The 18,288-nt window shown below is 38.4% G+C and overlaps 1 protein-coding gene across 3 annotated transcripts in view; it reads left to right on the top strand.

Annotated features, from left to right (window-relative positions):
* The window catches only part of C5 (complement C5), a 45,138-nt gene extending 29,150 nt beyond the window's left edge, over positions 1 to 15,988 (top strand). For all 3 annotated transcript variants that reach the window (XM_014603739.3, XM_059715703.1, XM_059715705.1), the window contains 14 exons: positions 196 to 367; positions 4,125 to 4,330; positions 5,623 to 5,775; positions 6,298 to 6,360; positions 7,856 to 7,937; positions 9,148 to 9,199; positions 9,831 to 9,933; positions 10,525 to 10,599; positions 10,714 to 10,819; positions 11,172 to 11,258; positions 11,678 to 11,767; positions 13,905 to 13,988; positions 14,822 to 14,960; positions 15,807 to 15,988. In XM_014603739.3, coding sequence (XP_014459225.1) covers positions 196 to 367; positions 4,125 to 4,330; positions 5,623 to 5,775; positions 6,298 to 6,360; positions 7,856 to 7,937; positions 9,148 to 9,199; positions 9,831 to 9,933; positions 10,525 to 10,599; positions 10,714 to 10,819; positions 11,172 to 11,258; positions 11,678 to 11,767; positions 13,905 to 13,988; positions 14,822 to 14,960; positions 15,807 to 15,936 — 1,542 coding nt within the window. In that variant the 3' untranslated portion in view covers positions 15,937 to 15,988. The remainder of the gene's footprint in view (positions 1 to 195; positions 368 to 4,124; positions 4,331 to 5,622; positions 5,776 to 6,297; positions 6,361 to 7,855; positions 7,938 to 9,147; positions 9,200 to 9,830; positions 9,934 to 10,524; positions 10,600 to 10,713; positions 10,820 to 11,171; positions 11,259 to 11,677; positions 11,768 to 13,904; positions 13,989 to 14,821; positions 14,961 to 15,806) is intronic.
* The last annotated feature ends 2,300 nt before the right edge of the window (positions 15,989 to 18,288 follow it).

The following is an 18,288-nucleotide window of genomic DNA, read 5'->3' as shown; positions in this document are numbered from 1 at the left end:
ACAATTCACTTTCAGCAGCAGGTATTAATAGATTCATGGTTTACTAACCTTTGTTATAAAGAACAATGAAAATAGCCAGGTCATTAACTTGGAATTAGGTTGCAGAAGACAATGTATGTACATAAAATGGTATTATGATACATATCTAATCCTTAAATATAATACTTCTAAAATATACCCTTTTCATCTTTTCAGAAACTCCAAGATGCTAAACTTAAAGCAGAAGAGTATTTGCTGAAAAATGTCCAAGCTGCCCAGAGCACATTTACTTTGGCAATAACTTGTTATGCTTTGGCTCTTATGGATTTGAACCATCCTGGTACACGCTTAGCCTTTGGCAACTTAAAGAAAGAAGCTTTTGCAAAAGGTGCAACTTATTAAATGAACTCGTCAAAGCCTGGAACTGAATTTGTTAGTGCACTGGTTAAGTGAGCACATTTGCATAGATACATTTGGTCTTATTTTCACAAGACCTCTTTCAAATTAACTGAAATATTTAGTGAGTTAGAATGCACGTGTTGCTCTAGAGTTCAACATAGCCAAACAGTTTCTGTCTCCTTCTGAGCAACTAAATGTAGAGCATTAGGTGAATAGTGTAAAAGCAGACTGGTGACCGGTATGATGATTCGTCTATAGAGTGTATGAGGGCTGTTTTATTGAAACATTTGTAATTCATGGGTGAATTTTTTTCAAAAAGAGCAATCTCTTGCCACATGCTTCTTGATAACTATTGATCTGATTTCAGGCAGGATCATCCATCTCCACTATTAATTGTTTTAAACAACGTTTTTTATCTTTAGTGTCTGTTGACATTTACATCCTGTTAATATTTAAAAAAGAAAAAAAATGGTTGTATAGTAAAAAATCCTGCTATCAATTGTTATTATTTACAAATATCATAAAGTACGTTCTATAATGGCTCTTAGTGTGAACATCTGGCCTAGGCAGATTCTCTTGAACTTGATTTTATCAAGCTTTGCTTATTTCCATCTAACGTGGATTTTTTCCGTATTCTTTTGTTTGGCAATGCACATCTCTAGACGCTGCTGACATCTGTGGTTTGATGTATCCTTACCTTCTGGACTGATGAACAAAATTTCAAATTGATGCAGATGCAGTCTCTCTGATTATTTGCCTTTGCTTTTGTCTATATCTTTTTGAGGGAACAGTGTGCTAGCTAACAAGAACTTGATCGGACATCCTGCATACTTCAGCAGGCTTCTTACCACCTTGGTTGATGATTCCCAAGTAAGACTTCCTCATTCCGTCTTGGAGGAAAGGCAGCAAGAGGGCACAGCAGCGCCCCCTGGCTCTCCAGGGATCTAGCAGACCTCCTGAAGCTAAAAAGTAAGGCCTACAAAGGATGGAGGATGGGATTTACCTCCAAGGAGGAATATTCTGCACTGGTCCGGTCCTGCAGGGAGCAAACCAGGAAAGCCAAGGCTGCAACTGAACTCCAACTAGCCTTGAGCATCAAGGACAATAAAAAGTCCTTTTTCAGATATGCGGGGAGCCAGAGGAAAAGCAAGGGCAACATTGGACCCCTGCTGAACCAGATGGGACAACTGACGCCCAGGATAAAGCCAACCTATTAAATGGGTACTTTGCGTTGGTCTTTCATCAGTCCCATGAGACACCCATGCCCGCTACAGGACAGGCAAGTCCATGTGAGGGAGATCCCTTGCCCTCCATCAACGCTGACCTCGTAAAGGAACACCTTGAGAGGCTGGATACCTTCAAGTCAGCTGGCCCTGACAATCTACACCCCAGGGTACTCAAGGAGCTAGTGAGCATCATAGACCAGCCTCTGGCACGGATCTTTGAGAACTCCTGGCGCTCTGGTGAAGTGCCTGAAGATTGAAGAAAGGGAGGAAAGTGGATCCGACAAACTACAGGCCCATCAGCCTGACCTCTATCCCAGGGAAGGTCTTAGAAAAGTTTATTAAAGAGGCATAGCCAGCACGGGTTTGTTGCGGGTAGGTCTTGCTTGACCAATCTCATATCCTTCTACGACCAGGTGACCATCACTTGGACAAGGGAGAAGAGATTGATGTCATATATCTTGACTTCAAAAAAGCCTTTGATCTGGTATCCCATGATCACCTCTTGGTGAAACTGGCCAATTGTGGCCTTGGGTCCACCCCGATCCGCTGCCTGGGAAATTGGCTCTGTGGTCGGACTCAGAAGGTGGTGGTTGACGGAAGTCAATTGTCATGGTGCCCTGTGACCAGTGGGGTCCCCAAGGCTCTGTCCTTGGACCCATTTTGTTCAACATCTTCATCAATGATGTGGACATTGGAGTCAGAAGCGGACTGGGCAAGTTCATTGATGACACCAATCTTTGGGCCAGAGCATCTGCACCAGAAGACAGGATGGTGATCCAGGCTGACCTGGACAGACTCAGCAAATGGGCAGAAGAGAACCTGATGGTGTTTAACACTGAAAAATGCAAGGTTCTCCACCTTGGGAGGAAAAACCTGCAGCATCCTTTTAGGCTCAGCAGTGCTACACTGGCTAGCACTACAGAAGAAAGAGACTTGGGGGTCATTATTGACCACAAGATGAACATGAGCCTGCAGTGCAATGCTGAGGCTAGTAAAGCGACCAAAATGCTGGCTTGCATCCATAGATGCTTCTCAAGCAGATGCCGGGATGTCATTCTTCTCTTGTACTCGGCCTTGGTGAGGCCGCAGCTGGAGTACTGCGTCCAGTTTTGGGCCCCATAGTTCAAAAAGGATGTGAAGAAGCTTGAGAGAGTCCAGAGAAGAGCCACGTGCATGATCAGAGGTCAGGAAAACAGACCTTGTGACGACAGGCTGAGAGCTATGGGGGTCTTTAGCCTGAAAAAGCGCAGGCTCAGGGGTGATCTGATGGCCACCTGTAAGTTTATCAGGGGTGACCACCAGTATCTGGGGGAGCATTTGTTCACCAGAGGGCCCCCAGGGATGACGAGGTCGAGCGGTTATAAACTACTGCAAGATCATTTCAGGTTGGACATAAGGAAGAATTTCTTTACTGTCTGAGCCCCCAAGGTCTGGAATAGCCTGCCATCAGAGGTGGTTCAAGCACCTACATTGAACACCTTCAGGAGTAAATTGGATGCTTATCTTGCTGGGATCCTATGACCCCAGCTGACTTCCTGCCCTTTGGGTGGGGAGCTGGACTCGATGATCTTCTGAGGTCCCTTCCAGCCCTAATGTCTATGACATCTGTGAAATTGCTCTGCTCATTCCTTGTTGTCATATCCTACTTTGGCATTAAAATCAGTTACCACAAAGACAGTTGTCTTTAGTTTTCTCTCATTCTCACTTTGGATGCAACTGTGGAACTCATCTTTGTCCCTGTAACTATGCTTTTCTATCAGTGTAGTGCTGTCTGATTGACTTCTTTGGAAATCTTCTTTAGAATCGGACTTACTGTTGTGGTGTTTGAGAGGTTCCCAGTTAGCTGATAAGTGACATCTTTACAGTCTGTCATGTTGAGCGCTGCTTCATCTGCGTACCTGTTGTCATTTATTTCTTGCTTGAAGGGATGTTTATCTGCACCTGTTAATCTGCTCTTACTGATATTCACAATTTCACATCCATAATTGTACATCATCTTCAGGATCTCTGAGGTCTTTGATATTTGAAATGTCGTTCTCATGTTGCCATAACCAACTTTGAGGTGTTTTCTTGCTGCAAGCCTCAAACTGTTTGTGTCCTTAGTTTCCAGAGACATTCACTAGAAACCTTGAGACAGCATAAGGGGTTGGCAGTGTTCTCTGCTGACTAGCCATTTTTAACAGAATGGTAGCCCAGTTCAATTTCTATGAACAGATTCAAGGTTAGGGGGATAATTTTGCCCTCCATCCCCTTCCCTCTTTCCACGTTTGTGGCTAAGAACTACACTGAAACATGACAGGTTGGCTGTTTTGCATAAGTTTAACTTTGAACTCAGAATATACATTGAATATGTAACTCAATCCTATCTTGTCTAATCAAAGTAGAAGAAAAACTGGCCCCTTTCACACAGATTTGCATGAAGAGTGTTTCTCCTCCCCACCAACTTGGCTGGTGTTGTGAGTTTCCCCTCCTCTTTCAATCTAATGTGTCCTCTGCTGAAATAATCTTGTTATTTTCTAGGTGAACAACCTATTTATCGTTTTTGGAAAGACACTTTGAAGAGCGTAGATGCTTTTACCCCTAATGCTGGCACTGCACAGATGGTCGAAACTACAGCATATGCTTTGCTTACCACTCTGAAGGGTGGGGACAAAATGTATGCCAATCCAATCATTAGATGGTTGTCTGAAGAACAGAGGTTTGGTGGTGGATTTTATTCAACACAGGTATGTTTTTAAATGTTTCACTCCCGTTTTTCAAATAGCAAATCTAAGAAGCTTAAGAAATAAAGGAAATACCATTATCTATCTGACATGACAAACTGTGGGCTCTGTAAGTTACATGAGAATCAGGGGAATTTGTTCATATGATCAGTTCCAGTTGTGGGACTATAATAGGACCTTTAGAAGTGCTGGCAGACCTCAGCCACTTATTTACACAGATATTTGTAAACTCACTCCACCGACTGTATGTGAAAACATATACCAGTAAAAATAAAATTTGCTAAAATAGTTATCAAACCAAAATAACTTATGAATCTGAATTTTTTACTGTTTTTCCAAAAAAAAAAAAAAAAAAAGAACTTTATTTATATGTGGAAATGCTTTCAAAGTGGTGAATTCACTTGCAATTCTGAACATTAATTATAATTAAGTGGCATTTCTAGTGGCAAACGTTCTAGCATCTTTCTTGGCAAAAAGTCACCCCACACTAAATTTAATAATTTGTGCAAACTTTGCATTTCTGCCAATAATGGAATGGAGCAGCCTCTCTGCACTGGTCTGGCCAAATTTCATTTACTAGCCTGAGGGATACAGGTTGTAGCCATACTGGTTTACAGGCACAAGGAATCAGAACTTGTGGTAGAGGTGATATCTTTTATTAGACCAACTACATATTTGCAAAAATAATTCTTTATTTGCAAGCTTTCAGGTGCACTCGCCCTCCTCAGGCTTAGGAGAATGCAGAGATTATAAAATTTCTCTTAGGTGGAAATGAAAATTCATATTTCACAGGAGAAATTAAGGTGTTGGAAGATCTCCTGGTTGGAATAGTTCATTTTGTGCAAATTAGGTTCAGATAAAAGTTAGAACAGTCTGCTTACCTCAAAGTTGTCTGGTGTCAAGCAGGATGTTGAATTATGTTTCCTTCTGGTTATGATGTTAGAGGGTGGGATGATGAAATGCTCTCCTGGGCAAGGAATTTCTCTTGTGTAGAGGCTCTATGAACATACAGATTTAGCACGAACAAAAGGCAGGAGCCAGGATGTCAGCTTTCAGGTTCCAAGTGTACTTTTAAAATGCCTGTGCATTTATTGACAATTTTTTATTGAAAAATAAATTACATGTAAACATGCCCACATAGGCAGTGTTAAATATCTTATCATTGTCTTTAAAGTATTTAAAAGTATTTATAGCTCATTATATGCCTTCCTGCTTAGGGATAAAATGTTTAACAATCCATTATTGCACTTTTGTTTCAGTTCCAGTAGTAATTCTTCCTAATTGATTTTTGACAGGATACAATTAATGCCCTTGAAGCTCTGACTGAATATTCCATTCTTGCTGCACGCCTTTCTTTGGACATGAATGTTAAGGTGGCTTACAAAAATCATGGGGACCTTCACCTCTACAAACTGACAGAACAAAATTTTATTGGAAGGCCTGTGACAGTGAGTGAATAGTACCAGCTTTGCAAATTGAAAATTTATACAAATTCCTTTTTAAAAAATATAGTCTAGACACATTTTTAAACCAAGAAACATACGTAGTTGAAATACCACATGATTAGCTTTTACCTTAGCATGCTAAAATCCATTTGATGCACTAAGGGATTAAAAAATTCACTGATTTAGGCCAGCAAACTCTTCTGCACATGAATAGTTTCACTCAATTCAATAGGCCTACACCTACGTGTAATTCTTATTGCATTGTAATTCTTACAAATATTGCAATTCTTACAAATATTGGTCTGAATGTTCTGACATAAGTTTTCCATGAAAACGTTTTTATTGTGCATTTTAATTTATTTATGAAGATGGATTCTCAGATATTTATATTTTATTTTTTGTAAGAATTGTTTGCAGGATCAGGAATTAATTTATGATCAGATATACAAAAAAAGATTATCAGATTTGTGTCACTTTCCCCTACCTGACTGCTAAATGTACTCATATTTGTGATTAAACCTATAGGTACCATTGGATGAAGACATATATGTAAGCACAACTGGTAACACTGGCTTAGCTACAGTGAATGTAAGTGCTTCAGTAGAATTTTTTGTTCTATTAGTACAGACAATGAAAGGGAGAAAGTGACATTTCTTTGTAAGCCAGGGGTGTCAGACATACAGCCACAGGCCAGATCTGGTCTCTGGAGCTGCATCATCTAGCCTGTGGGGCTCCTGAGGGAGTCAGGATTTTGGGGAAGGGCCTGCTGAAAAATTCCAGGATACTGAGCCTCATTAGGGACATGCTTCAGCCACGGTGAGGTAAGCAATGGCTGCACTAACTTTTGTGGCTCCCTGATGTCACTTGCCCTATCACCATTCATCCCATTTGCCAGAGGTGGTTTTGGATCCAGCCTGTGAGGAGCCCCAGGGTCTGGATCTGGACTGGGGAACCAAACAAGTTTGACACCCCTGCTGTATGTCCTCCCTTCTGCTTTCTATTGTCTTGCTCAGAAATGCAGATCTTGTTTGGAGTACATTTAAAACTTATGTCAAGAAGAGTGATTCCATTATAACAATTGGAACAGTGCCTGCGTTCACTTCAGTTCTGAGTGTAATTAGTTTGTTTTAAGTTATCAGATTGCTCCAGGATATTGTCTTGTTATTTTATCTAGATATTTTTGCCTGAAATAAAATGAATAAACTACCTCTAGTGATTTATTGCTGGTGAAGTTATGGACGTTATTCCCCCCCTTGCAAAATTGTCTGTTCCAAAGTTCTAACAGTTTTAAATTTTTAATAGTGTGGCCTTTGAGATGACAGGCCCCAGGTTTCCTCAAACTGAGTACCCCAAAATAAAGGAACCCCAAATTAGTGAATGCTTTTGAAAATTTGCCCTCAATAATTTTGCTTTCTCTTTACTCTGTAGTTTGTATTATTGGTTACTAAACATGTTACAATGCTATTATGACATCCATTTATCCCTCCTTTGATGTCTCACCTCTATTAATTTCATTAAAAAAGTCATCAATTTACTACCCTTTCGTATAGAACAATGCCCAATTGAACAAGACGTCTTTATATTTGTTCTTTTATAGCTAGCAGTACCACAGTCTCATTTAGATGTGTGGGCTGAATTTATGCACATTACAAGCATTTTCTCATCATCTTGCTTTTTTTCCATTCGATATTTACAGAGGAATAATTGCTGCATGCCTTAATGTGCTAACTTACTCAGTGGAATATTGCTGTTTTATCCCTCAATGATATCTTAGAATCTAAAAATGAAATGCTTTTATGTTTCAGGCTCATATGTGTAGTATCAGGAATTGCTTAGTCAGTGTTTTCATCCCTCTAAATCAAAATAGGGACAATTTTTCTTTCAAAATTACAGTTTACTACTATAGTAATCATTCGGTCTTTCTATCGTGTATAGGTGAAAAATAGTCATTTTGGATGTCTTTTAGCTATACCATATGTTGGTTGCTTTTGTCTGATTTTTAAATGTTCACAATTACTCATCAGTTGTGAGAATTGTTTGCTTTATGAGTTTTCTTTTGTCTGTTTCATTTGTACACATGTAGGTGAGAACAGTATATCATACCATCAGTACTTCTGACGAGATATGTAACTTTGAATTGACTGTTACTCCAAAGACAGAACAAGGTAATTGACAGTGATAATCTTTTAAAAACAACAGAAGGATGTTGCAGGAAAAATACACTTTGATTAACAATGTTCAGTATTACAAATTAAAGCATGAACACTCTCATTTTCCAAGGACTCTGTGGCCTTTACCTAGAGACAAGACTACAGAAAATAAATAGATATAGCTTATAATATATATACGTATAAATGTGCATGCACATCTCTTCCTTTTCTGATTAGAATTACTTAAACTTAAGCCTTTTCTGGGTTATAAAGTGATACAGCAACAGAAGAGTAGGTTTTCCATCTAGTTTGCATATCAAATATTGCTAATGTCCATCCTAGTTCGTTTGCTTTATTCCATGGAACTTCTCACTTCTTAGTGCCTGGACTTGTATAACTTCACCTTCATCCCAGTCCATTTATTTGTCATTCACAGTTGTTTGTTTAATAGTTTTACAGCTCTTATTTTACGGAAGAAGGAAGATGGAGAGTGGCATAGCAGGGTGTTCAACTTAGCAAAGTGCTACACATTTTGGTTCACATCCATCAGAGCACTTAAACAATGGTTTAACTATCAATATGTCAGTAGCCTCATTTACTGTATTGCTCTGATTATAACCCTACCTTCTTTTCCTCCAAAAGAATAAAAACGCATACTCAGCTTATACATTGTTCAATGTATTTTCCAGCCCCCTACTTGACTGCTGTACCTGAAATATTTTTTTGCATGCACTAAAATTACCAAGTCATATTTTTTCCTGACAGTTTTTATTTTACTATTTTTTAGATAATTTACTCCTTTGAGTTCTTTCCTTAAGCATTGGATTTTCCTGTCAGATTTTATAAGGGCAGTAGTAGTAGATGGTCTTTATCCGTAAAACTTTTTTCTTTAAAATTGAATCTGAAAAATGTGGGGCTGAAATCTGCAAGACTGAGTTGCAGCTGGAACAGTATGGTACTTAATAAGCACATACTCAGAGCTTTAGTAGTTCAGAGCATAAAAATTGGCATTTCAGCTGGCCTGTAAGTACAAAATAATGTTTGCTCATGGGTGGACTATGGGTTCCCATTAAAAATAGTTTCTTTAAACAATTTAAAAAATATATTCCTCATGAATATGAAAACATTTTTATGAGAACCCATTCATATCAATGTGTTATACATTGCACAGCTGCTTGTAAAGAATTACAAAGATACTAATGTTGTTCTGTTTAACATACAAAAGATGAAAGAAGACAAGAGGGGGAAAAACCTGAGCGTCTAGAAGCCTGTGCAAAGTAAGTTACAATCCTGAATTTTGGGGTCTTTTGGTTGTACCATCAAGCATTTCCCTACACAGGGATTAAAGTCCCAGCCTGCCAGTTAAGCCAAAAGAGCAGCGTCGAGGGACCATGTTCTAGCCAAGATTCTGGCCCTGTATGTGCCTATTAAGGTTACTTTGAGACTATTATTTAGACATGTTTTGTCTTTTCAGGGTGCAAAACTATAGCCTTAATTTACATTAGCACAATTATTTTCTTGGTTACTTTGGAAAGAAATTAGATTAAAACATTAATTCTGTTTTCACCTGCTAGCTATGGTAAATTCTCTTCTGTCCTCCTTATAGTACTGTACTGGAGCAAGGTTAAAGTTCAGTAGCTGTTTGAGGCAAGGACTGCATTTAATGTTATATTTGTAGTGAACCTCTAAGTGCCATGGTAATGCAAATAAAATGGTAAATTCTTACTTGATTTTACTGATAAAAATCTTTAGTCATTGAACTGAAGTCATTAGAGGTCATATGGATTTATATTGCCACAAGTGAGGACGGAATTTGCTCCCAAAGGTTTTTTGAGGGCCATGCTTAAAGAAGGCTGGTGTTACCATTTCAGATCTATCTATCAAAATTTAACTTTTAATTCCCTGTAGGTACAAGCCTGGTGCGAGAGAACCACAGTCAGAGTCTGCACATGCAGTGATGGATATAAGTTTGCCTAGTGGAGTGGAAGCAGATGAAGAAGATTTATATATTGTAAATATTGAAGAAGAATTTATTTTTACTTGTTTGTGGGGGTTTTGTTGGTTTGCTTTACAAAACTGACAGCACTTATTGTCTTTCATTTCTTTTAGGATAATGGTTCAGGTTTACATCATTGTCTCTACTTTATTTCAAAACACTCCTCTCACCTTAACTGGAATATTTTGCTTGAGTCTAAATTCCATGGGTTTGGGGTTTTTTTACCTATCATATGTCTTACCCAGTTTCCTCTGGATAAAGATTGAATTTAAAACTTGCAAGTTTTAAATGCATTGGGAATTGAAGCTTACAGCAATGGGAGCCAAAGGCAATGTTTGGATCTGGGTTCAAATTTTGTATAGTTCAAGAACGTTCAGATACATAGTTTTATATTTTATTATTTTTATCCCAAAGGGGTAAAAGGACCGCTTCCCTATAATAGAGGTTCATTCACAAATAGATTCACAAGACAGTTATATACACTGGTAGAAAAGGTTTTGCTTCTCAAAATTGTGTTAAAACCATTAAGCAAAAAGTTTTAAGCAAGGCAGTCTAAAAAAAATTTCTTTTAATAAGCTAACTAAAACTTTTCTCTTTTCCCCCCAGCTTGCAACTGGAGTTGATCAGTTGATAAGAAGCTATGAGATAAAGGATGGACATATTATTATACAGATAGACTCGGTAGATCCTCTGTTTTACTTCCTTTATTTATTTACAGTTGCTAGCACATCTTATTTCCCTTGTAACACAGTGCTTTCTTTTGGAGTCTCTTTAATTCCTGCATCTCTCAAACAGGTACCAGCTAATAAATTCCTCTGTGTTGCATTCCGGATAAATGAGATTTTTCATGTTGGAATGCTGAGTCCTGCCACGTTTACTGTATATGAATATCATGCACCAGGTATATGTTTCATTTCTTTGAATCCATGTCTTTTGCTCTCCGAGGACTTTTATTTATAGCTCATTTTTATAGCTATGGACTCATGGAGACTGACGTGAACAGTAGCAGTGTAATAGCTGCTGTAGGCTCCTGAGCAGCAGCTCTTTCCCCTTTTGAAGATGCTAGAAATGTATATTTGAGCATACCCCAACAGTTTTTCTTTTCCCCTAGTATTTAACCCAAATTATAATAAGGTTCATTTAAACACCACCCATTTCTAGCTGACAAGTTCTGAATATTCTTTTAGAATTGGTCTTACAAATGGTTGGGTTTTTTTTACATTCTTTTTCTTCTTCCCCTTTCCTTTTTGTAGATAAAAAGTGCACCATTTTTTATAATCCTTATGGAGATGACAGGCTTGTCAAGCTGTGTGAAGGAAATGAGTGTAAATGCATGGAAGGTAAACACTGTTAAAACCACTATTTCAATACTGTTTGGAGGATGCAGTTTAGTACTTGAGATCCTTCTTGGTAAATGCACTCATTACAGCTGTAAGGAGTTATATGTTATATTTCTAAAAAATACATGCATGCTTAACAGATTATACAATTATTACTTTTTAAACTTAAAAAAGATACATGGGTTTTAACTACATAGTACTTAATGACTCTAGTTTCACTGATTAAATGAGAATTGAAGGGTTCCCTCCATTGCTATCTAAGGATTAAGTTGTGTTCCAATATGTTCTCTCTCAATTCCTGTGCTTCTGGGTTCTGGTAGACTGTTCTGAGCAAATAGAACTTCATGGCATGTTAAAGAAGGGCTCGTGCTGACATGGGTTACTAACACTAACCTATACGTCTCTTTCACAAAACATAGCGGAGTGCAGTCAAATGAGAAAGAAATTAGATCTCTCAGTATCTGCTGATACCCGGAATGAAGTTGCATGCCAACAAGACATTGCATATGGTAAGATTTTTTTTATTGATCAGTACATGCTTTCTGAAAAAGAAATGGATGGTGCGTGACTAGTCAACATGATCAAAACCTCCACGATGTTCTTACAAACTTTGACATGCTTTGTTGCTTGAAGGAATGCTTCATTTGTCAATATTTCTGCAAAAAACAATTTCTGCTTGTTTGATTGATAAGACTCTTATTAATAATAACATGTGTACACACAGAACAGATTATACCTCTACTTACCCCCCTAAATTAAAATAATGAAATCTGGATAAATTGATGTTTTCTGTAGAAATTACATAATTAGGACAATCCTTAAGTAATGCCATGATTTCTGAAAAGGTCCAATGGCCTTAGATAAAGTCAGAGGGAGTTATGATTACTTAGTGCTGCTTGGGATTTGACCTACTTTTCTTTATAGAGGCTGCCTATTGATCGAATGTAGTAAAAATGAAATAAAAAATAAAGCCCCTTTGTTGGTTTCAGTTGTCTTTGGTAAGCAAAGCCCCCTGTTTCAGGTATGTCTGTAGTCCTGAGAGTTTCTTACCAGCTTGGATTATTTGTTCATGGAGCACTATTTTTATTTTTGGTTTGCCTCCAAAACAGGCAGGAAAATGGGTGGGGAAAATCTTTTTCCTTAAGTTAATAAAAAAAATACACCAGTCTCACAAGACAGCATGCTTGACCACCTGATATAATTGATATCTGGGTTTTGTAAGGATCTAAGAACAGTGTTGATTTGATGTCTTAATATATGCTGTAATACCTAAACACATATAATTAGGTAGATTATGATAAAAAGGTGTCAGATGCATTTGGATTTGTTTTATTTTGCTGCTAAAAAGAAAATAATGGCATTTCTGCCTTCTTCAAACATGTCTTGATTGTGTGTATTTTCCTTAATTTTTAAATGTTAGCTCAGGAAGTAAAAAGAAATTCATTTTCTGAAGTCTTTTCAAGACTGGGTCAAAACCATGCTAGGAATTTTGAATTTAACCATGTGTTAGATTAGCAGGATGCTACCATGACTTCCCTGACCAGAAAGGATAATTACTGTAGTCTGAGAATGTGCTAACCACACTGGACTTTTATATGCACTTTTGGGAGTCTGTGGCAGGGTTATATAAAATATTTCTCAGTTGTAGAAAATCCTGCCCGATTGAGTCGTGTCAGATCCATGTTAAAATGTGATTATAGCTGCCACAGTTCTGTGTAAGCAATGAAATGTTAAATCATGTATTCTCTGTTACTGATAAAAAACCCAAGTAGTGTAGACTTTTGTACAACACTGATCCTTTATACAATCCTTTGTATATGGTTTTGAATACGTGGAAATTCTATTACCTCATTTCCTTTGTTTCCGCATTTCTACAGGATTGTAAATTGCTTAGCCTAAATAGAAGACTGATGTAATGTGAATTTGGAGATTAGTCAGAATTTCAGACATAGTTCTGAGTAGCAAAGGTCTGAATAAATTCAGATGCATACACATTTAAAATCAACTCAGATTTAAAACAACACTAAATAAATAATATTGTGGGTGTGTAGCTTAAGAATTGCAGCATGAAAACCGTGATCTGATTTGATCGGCTAAATTTTTTCCAGTGTTTAATGAAAGGGGGTTAGACCTCCTTTTCTTCCAAAGTTAATAGACTGAGTTATTTTAAAGTTTTGTGTGTGGGTGTTTTGTGTAGGACCTAATATTAAATCATGTCTAGTCAGCATGAATAATAATTATTTAAATATTAACTTGTCATAACACAGAGGCTCTGATCCACAGAGGTATTTAGGTGTCCATTTGGGTTTGGGCCAAAATGTTTACCTTGATGTGAGGGTTCAAATCTTCACTTCGAGTGCTATGCAGCATTTTGTGCATTGGCTGCTCACTTGATTTGCAGTCTCCCAGAGATGGTTGGATTTCAGTATCTGTATGTTTGTGTGGTTGAAGCAATCCAGCTGCACCCTGAATCATGAAATTTGATTAGCCTTATAAGTGTCATAGTTTGCCCAATAATGAATATTACAAATGGATATAATATTCTCCATCTGAACATCTGTAGTTGATTTACAAGGCTGTACTGCAAAGCAAAAGAAAACCAGTTCTGCCTGAAACAAAATAAACTTTGTGTTCCTTTCCCAACAGTCTATAAAGTGAAAATCTTGTCTTACAAAGAAGAAGGTAGTTTTATTAAATATACAGCAACTCTTCTGGATGTCTATAAAAGAGGTGAGAATACTAATTGTAATCAACTTACCTAGCTTTTTTATAGTGAATGTTGTCTTAAGTGATTACTCAGGCATCTGACATAAAGCCAGAGGCACAATGCAGCTGGGCACCTAGGGCAGCAGATACGCAAAGAGGCAGTGAGAACTTCTGGTGGCAGCCACACTGCTGGCACAGTCATGTGGCTGCAGTGACAGCTGTTCCTTTCCACTGCCCTCTTCCTTCCCCTTCCAAGTCAGCACCTGGGGAGCTGCCCTGGTCAGCCCATCCTAGTTACGCTACTGCAAAAATTAGTAAAACTATGTGGTCTTCTAATAAAGGTGCACAACTCTACTTGCTACTTCTGAGAATTCATAAGGAAGGAATCTTAGAATGGCAGTCTTCTTTTCTTTTTACCACCAGATTTATAATATGGTAACTTGTATCAGCACCGTTATTACCATTGTTTATAGACTTGTGGTCCTTGCTCTCAGTATAGACAGACAACTAGATGAAGACTAAAGGAAACTCCCTATGGGATATGACTGGCTTGGGCACTGGATATTTAATTTGCAGTAGAGATTATAACACAGCTTGGGTCAGCGATGCGCATAACATTTATACTTTGATATGGTAATGCTCTTTTGGGTTTTCAAAACTTCTTGCTCTAGTTAGCTATCCATGCCACCTCTTCTTGTAGCTTGGGAGCAGTGTTCTTGTGACACTGCACGTCTGATTAGTCACCTGTTTTGGTGGGCCAAACTGACAAGAGCTTTAGTGGGTATTTTTAAGGAAGTTGCTTTAGCATTCATTTTATAAAATTTTCCTGCATAATAACTTCATCCTTTCTACTTCAGGGGGGACTTTAGTCAAGAAAAATGATGAAATAACTTTTGTTAAAAAGAACACCTGTTCTGATGTGGTATTGAATCCGGGAGAACAGTATTTGATCATGGGAAAAGAGGCCTTACGAATTGTAGTTGGCTTCAGTTTCAAGTAAGTATATTATCAGGAAGTGCTGACCTCTCTTCAAAGCATAGCATTGTTCATTCTTATAAAAAATGGCAAAGTCTTTGTACATTTCTAATCATACTCTTGATTATATAATTGATCCAGTCTTTTAGTTAAGGGCTTGTTTAATCAATTTTTGCATTACCCAGTGTCCTTATGATTTATTCATTCCTTCAGTTGTGCACATCTAAAACAAGAGAATAAGGAAAAAAAGAATCCATTTGACATCAGAATTTTCTACCCTGCTCAGGATTTTTCCAGTCCTTATCCACTAGGTTGAGGACAGAAATTATACATAAACCGGTATAAGTGATTGGAAACCAGTTCAAATCTGTAACACAACAGAAGTTCAGTGCACATAAACTGCTTTCAAAATGGCCAAAACAGGTTTAAGATAAACCTGGATGGATTCAGTATCAGACTGAACTGATTTAAGTTAAATTGGTTTATTGACCTTCTATCCCAGATCCCCTCCATATTCAAGTTAACTCCCAGTTCCCCAGCATCCCAGGATGCTTTGCACCTCTCCTGCAACTCTCTCCCTCCCCTCCCCCTCCCCCCCAACACACACAGGGTAGATGGGCTAGCCTTGGCCCTAGCTGTCTGCTCCAGTCGAGCAGGGAGGCATGCTGTAGCCTCCCCACAACTTCTGGCCTGGGCCACTGCAGGCATGTGGCTGCATTTGTGGAATCAAAAGTGAATGTCTGTTCATTTGCTTATCGGTTCAATCTGCGCAGTTTAGACTAACCTGCAAAGATTGAATCATTTCAGCCTCAGGCTTTTTGATTGTCTGTACATAGCCCTAATGAGCTTTATCTTTTGTCTTCATAGATACCAGTATCCATTAGACTCCAAGACTTGGATTGAGTGGTGGCCTTCAAACACAGCTTGTCCTTCTTGTAAACAGTTTGTAGAAACCATGGAAGGATTTGTTGAAGATCTGTTAATCTCTGGCTGTTAATTTACTTGGAGAATTGACTGAATAAAATTGTTCATGAGTCTCTTTAAAAACATGGGGTCTTAGCTGTTGAGTAATTCTTTCCACACTTTAATATATACATGGCTAGTTTTATTTGGGAAGCCCTATTTGCTTATACATAATAGGCCTGTTATTATAAGACACAATCATTTTAGAATTGTAGTTATTAAACCTGGGAGAGAATTTAAAGTCCCTACAGAATTATTGCACAGACATCTGAAACTGCATAAAATGAAATGGAATGCCTCTAAAACAATGGGAAATGCTGTCTTGTGCCAAAATAACAGGCGGACCCATTAAAATGCAGTATCTTATTAGAACATACATACCCTTTCCTTGGGCAAAAATACAAGGGAAAATAATATTAGTAAAATTAGTTACCAGACACAAAGCTAATAAATGTATTTTTCTTCATTTATAGCTTCATATAAATTGGTGAAATACACAGTGTGGCATCTCACACATCTGTTTACTAGGGTAAAATGAGTTAAAAATCTCTTTGTTTGGAATGAAATGATATTTTTATCTAACCTGTCTATTTGTTGAGATCTTGTAGGAAATCGAGCACCAAAGGGTGAGATCTTTACCCCTGTACCAGCCCCTTTACTCCAGGTGAAGCATAAAAGGGCTCTAAAATGCCCAGATTTAGCCAGGATGGGAAGTTTTCTCTGAGTTAAAAACTATGGAAGATGGCTCATAATGATATGCAAATTATGCCAAGAGCCACAATAGCCCCCTCAGTCCAGAATCCAGAGGATGTAAAGGTGATTTAGGAACACCTTAGTGCTCTCCCATCCTGTTTCTTAGATTCTGTACCGTGTAACTTTTGAGTGAAATGGAGAATCTCACTTCTAATATTTTGACCCGTATCTAGGATCTGGCTTATCAAGTGAGAGACCCATTTTCCTCTGAAGGATTGCTTACAGAAGCAGTTGTGGCTTTTCATGTACTTTGATATGCAGTAACTAAAAAATGTTGACATCTAATACACAAGTGTGGAAAATTAATCCTTAATACATGGTAATTTATACAGAAAGAGCATAATTTGTAGATAAGAAAAAATATTTCCATATCACAAAGCTAAGTGACATAATGGCCTTTTAATTTGAATTAGATTTCCCCCCTGAGGGGTTACTCTCATGTTTTAATTACATGGAACAGCTTTTGATAAGCCTTCAAATCCTGGTGGAGACAACTTAACTCTTTATACCTTTGAACGAAATGAACAAAATTTCATGTCACTTACAGTGTGAAAACATTTCAGGCACTTCTAAGAAACCAAACGGTGGCTGTTGACCAGTGATATTCCCCTTGCACCTTTTGTAGGAGAAATATTAACATGCGTCTTTCTCCAAAATGCTCCTTCTCCCTCTATGTTTGTGCATAATATTGCAGCCAGCTTCAGAAGAGGGCTAGCTGCGCTGCGTTGTGAGTACTGTGGTTTGCAGAGCATCCTGAAATGAAAGGCACTCTGTAGAATATTGTCATAAGCACCAGGTTTCACAAGAGCCTGTGTACGTTCTCTCTCATTAGATGCTTGTTGAATGTGCACAGACAGTTATTTTTTCTTACTTGCAAAGGGCTTCAGCAGTCTCCGAAGAATTCATAACCTTAAGAGACATCTTTTATGATTTAGACATGATAGAAGTACCAGTCATTTGATGGGGCACTTTCCTAATGGTCACAAATTTTGCTTTCAGTGCAGCTGGACATGCTGTGAGGCCAAAGCTATTGTTGATTAAAATGGTCTCGTATGTAATACAAATAATGCACTTAAGTGTAGGCCACATCCAGATAAGTGTGGACGCACAGTATATGGCACTGCAGACCTGTTTGCAGTGCCATACACTGTACATGCAGGCGTTCCTCACACTGCTACCTTGTAACATGGGGTTGTTTTTTGACCCTGGGAGATCCCAAGGTAAAAAAAAAAAAAATAAATAAAAAACCACACCAAAAAAAAGCAGGGCAGAGCATATGGTGGCAGCAGCCTGTGCCACCGAAAACCAGAGCCTGGCCAGTTGGAGCCATGTTCTGGCTGCCAGCCAGGTTCCCAGCTGCAGAAATGCTGTGGCTGCAATTAAGCCCCCAAGACCCCAGATCCCCAGGTAAGGCTGCTGGGGCCAACACAGTTGTTGGCTCCAGCCTCCCCTACCCCACTTGGGGTGACCTGTGCACGTGGCATGGGTGTTCCCCTGGGACAAGTAGCAGTGGCAAAAGGTGTGCGTCTGCTATTGTCCCCGGGGAAACAAATGTCCACACTTGTCTGGACGTGGCCATAGCGTACTTTTCTTTAATTGCAATTAGCATTAAAGATAAGGAGCTTTCTATTGG

Source organism: Alligator mississippiensis, chromosome 12, assembly GCF_030867095.1.
Source record: "Alligator mississippiensis isolate rAllMis1 chromosome 12, rAllMis1, whole genome shotgun sequence".
Classification (NCBI taxonomy): Eukaryota; Metazoa; Chordata; order Crocodylia; family Alligatoridae; genus Alligator; species Alligator mississippiensis.
This window is presented reverse-complemented; position numbering and strand designations above follow the sequence as displayed.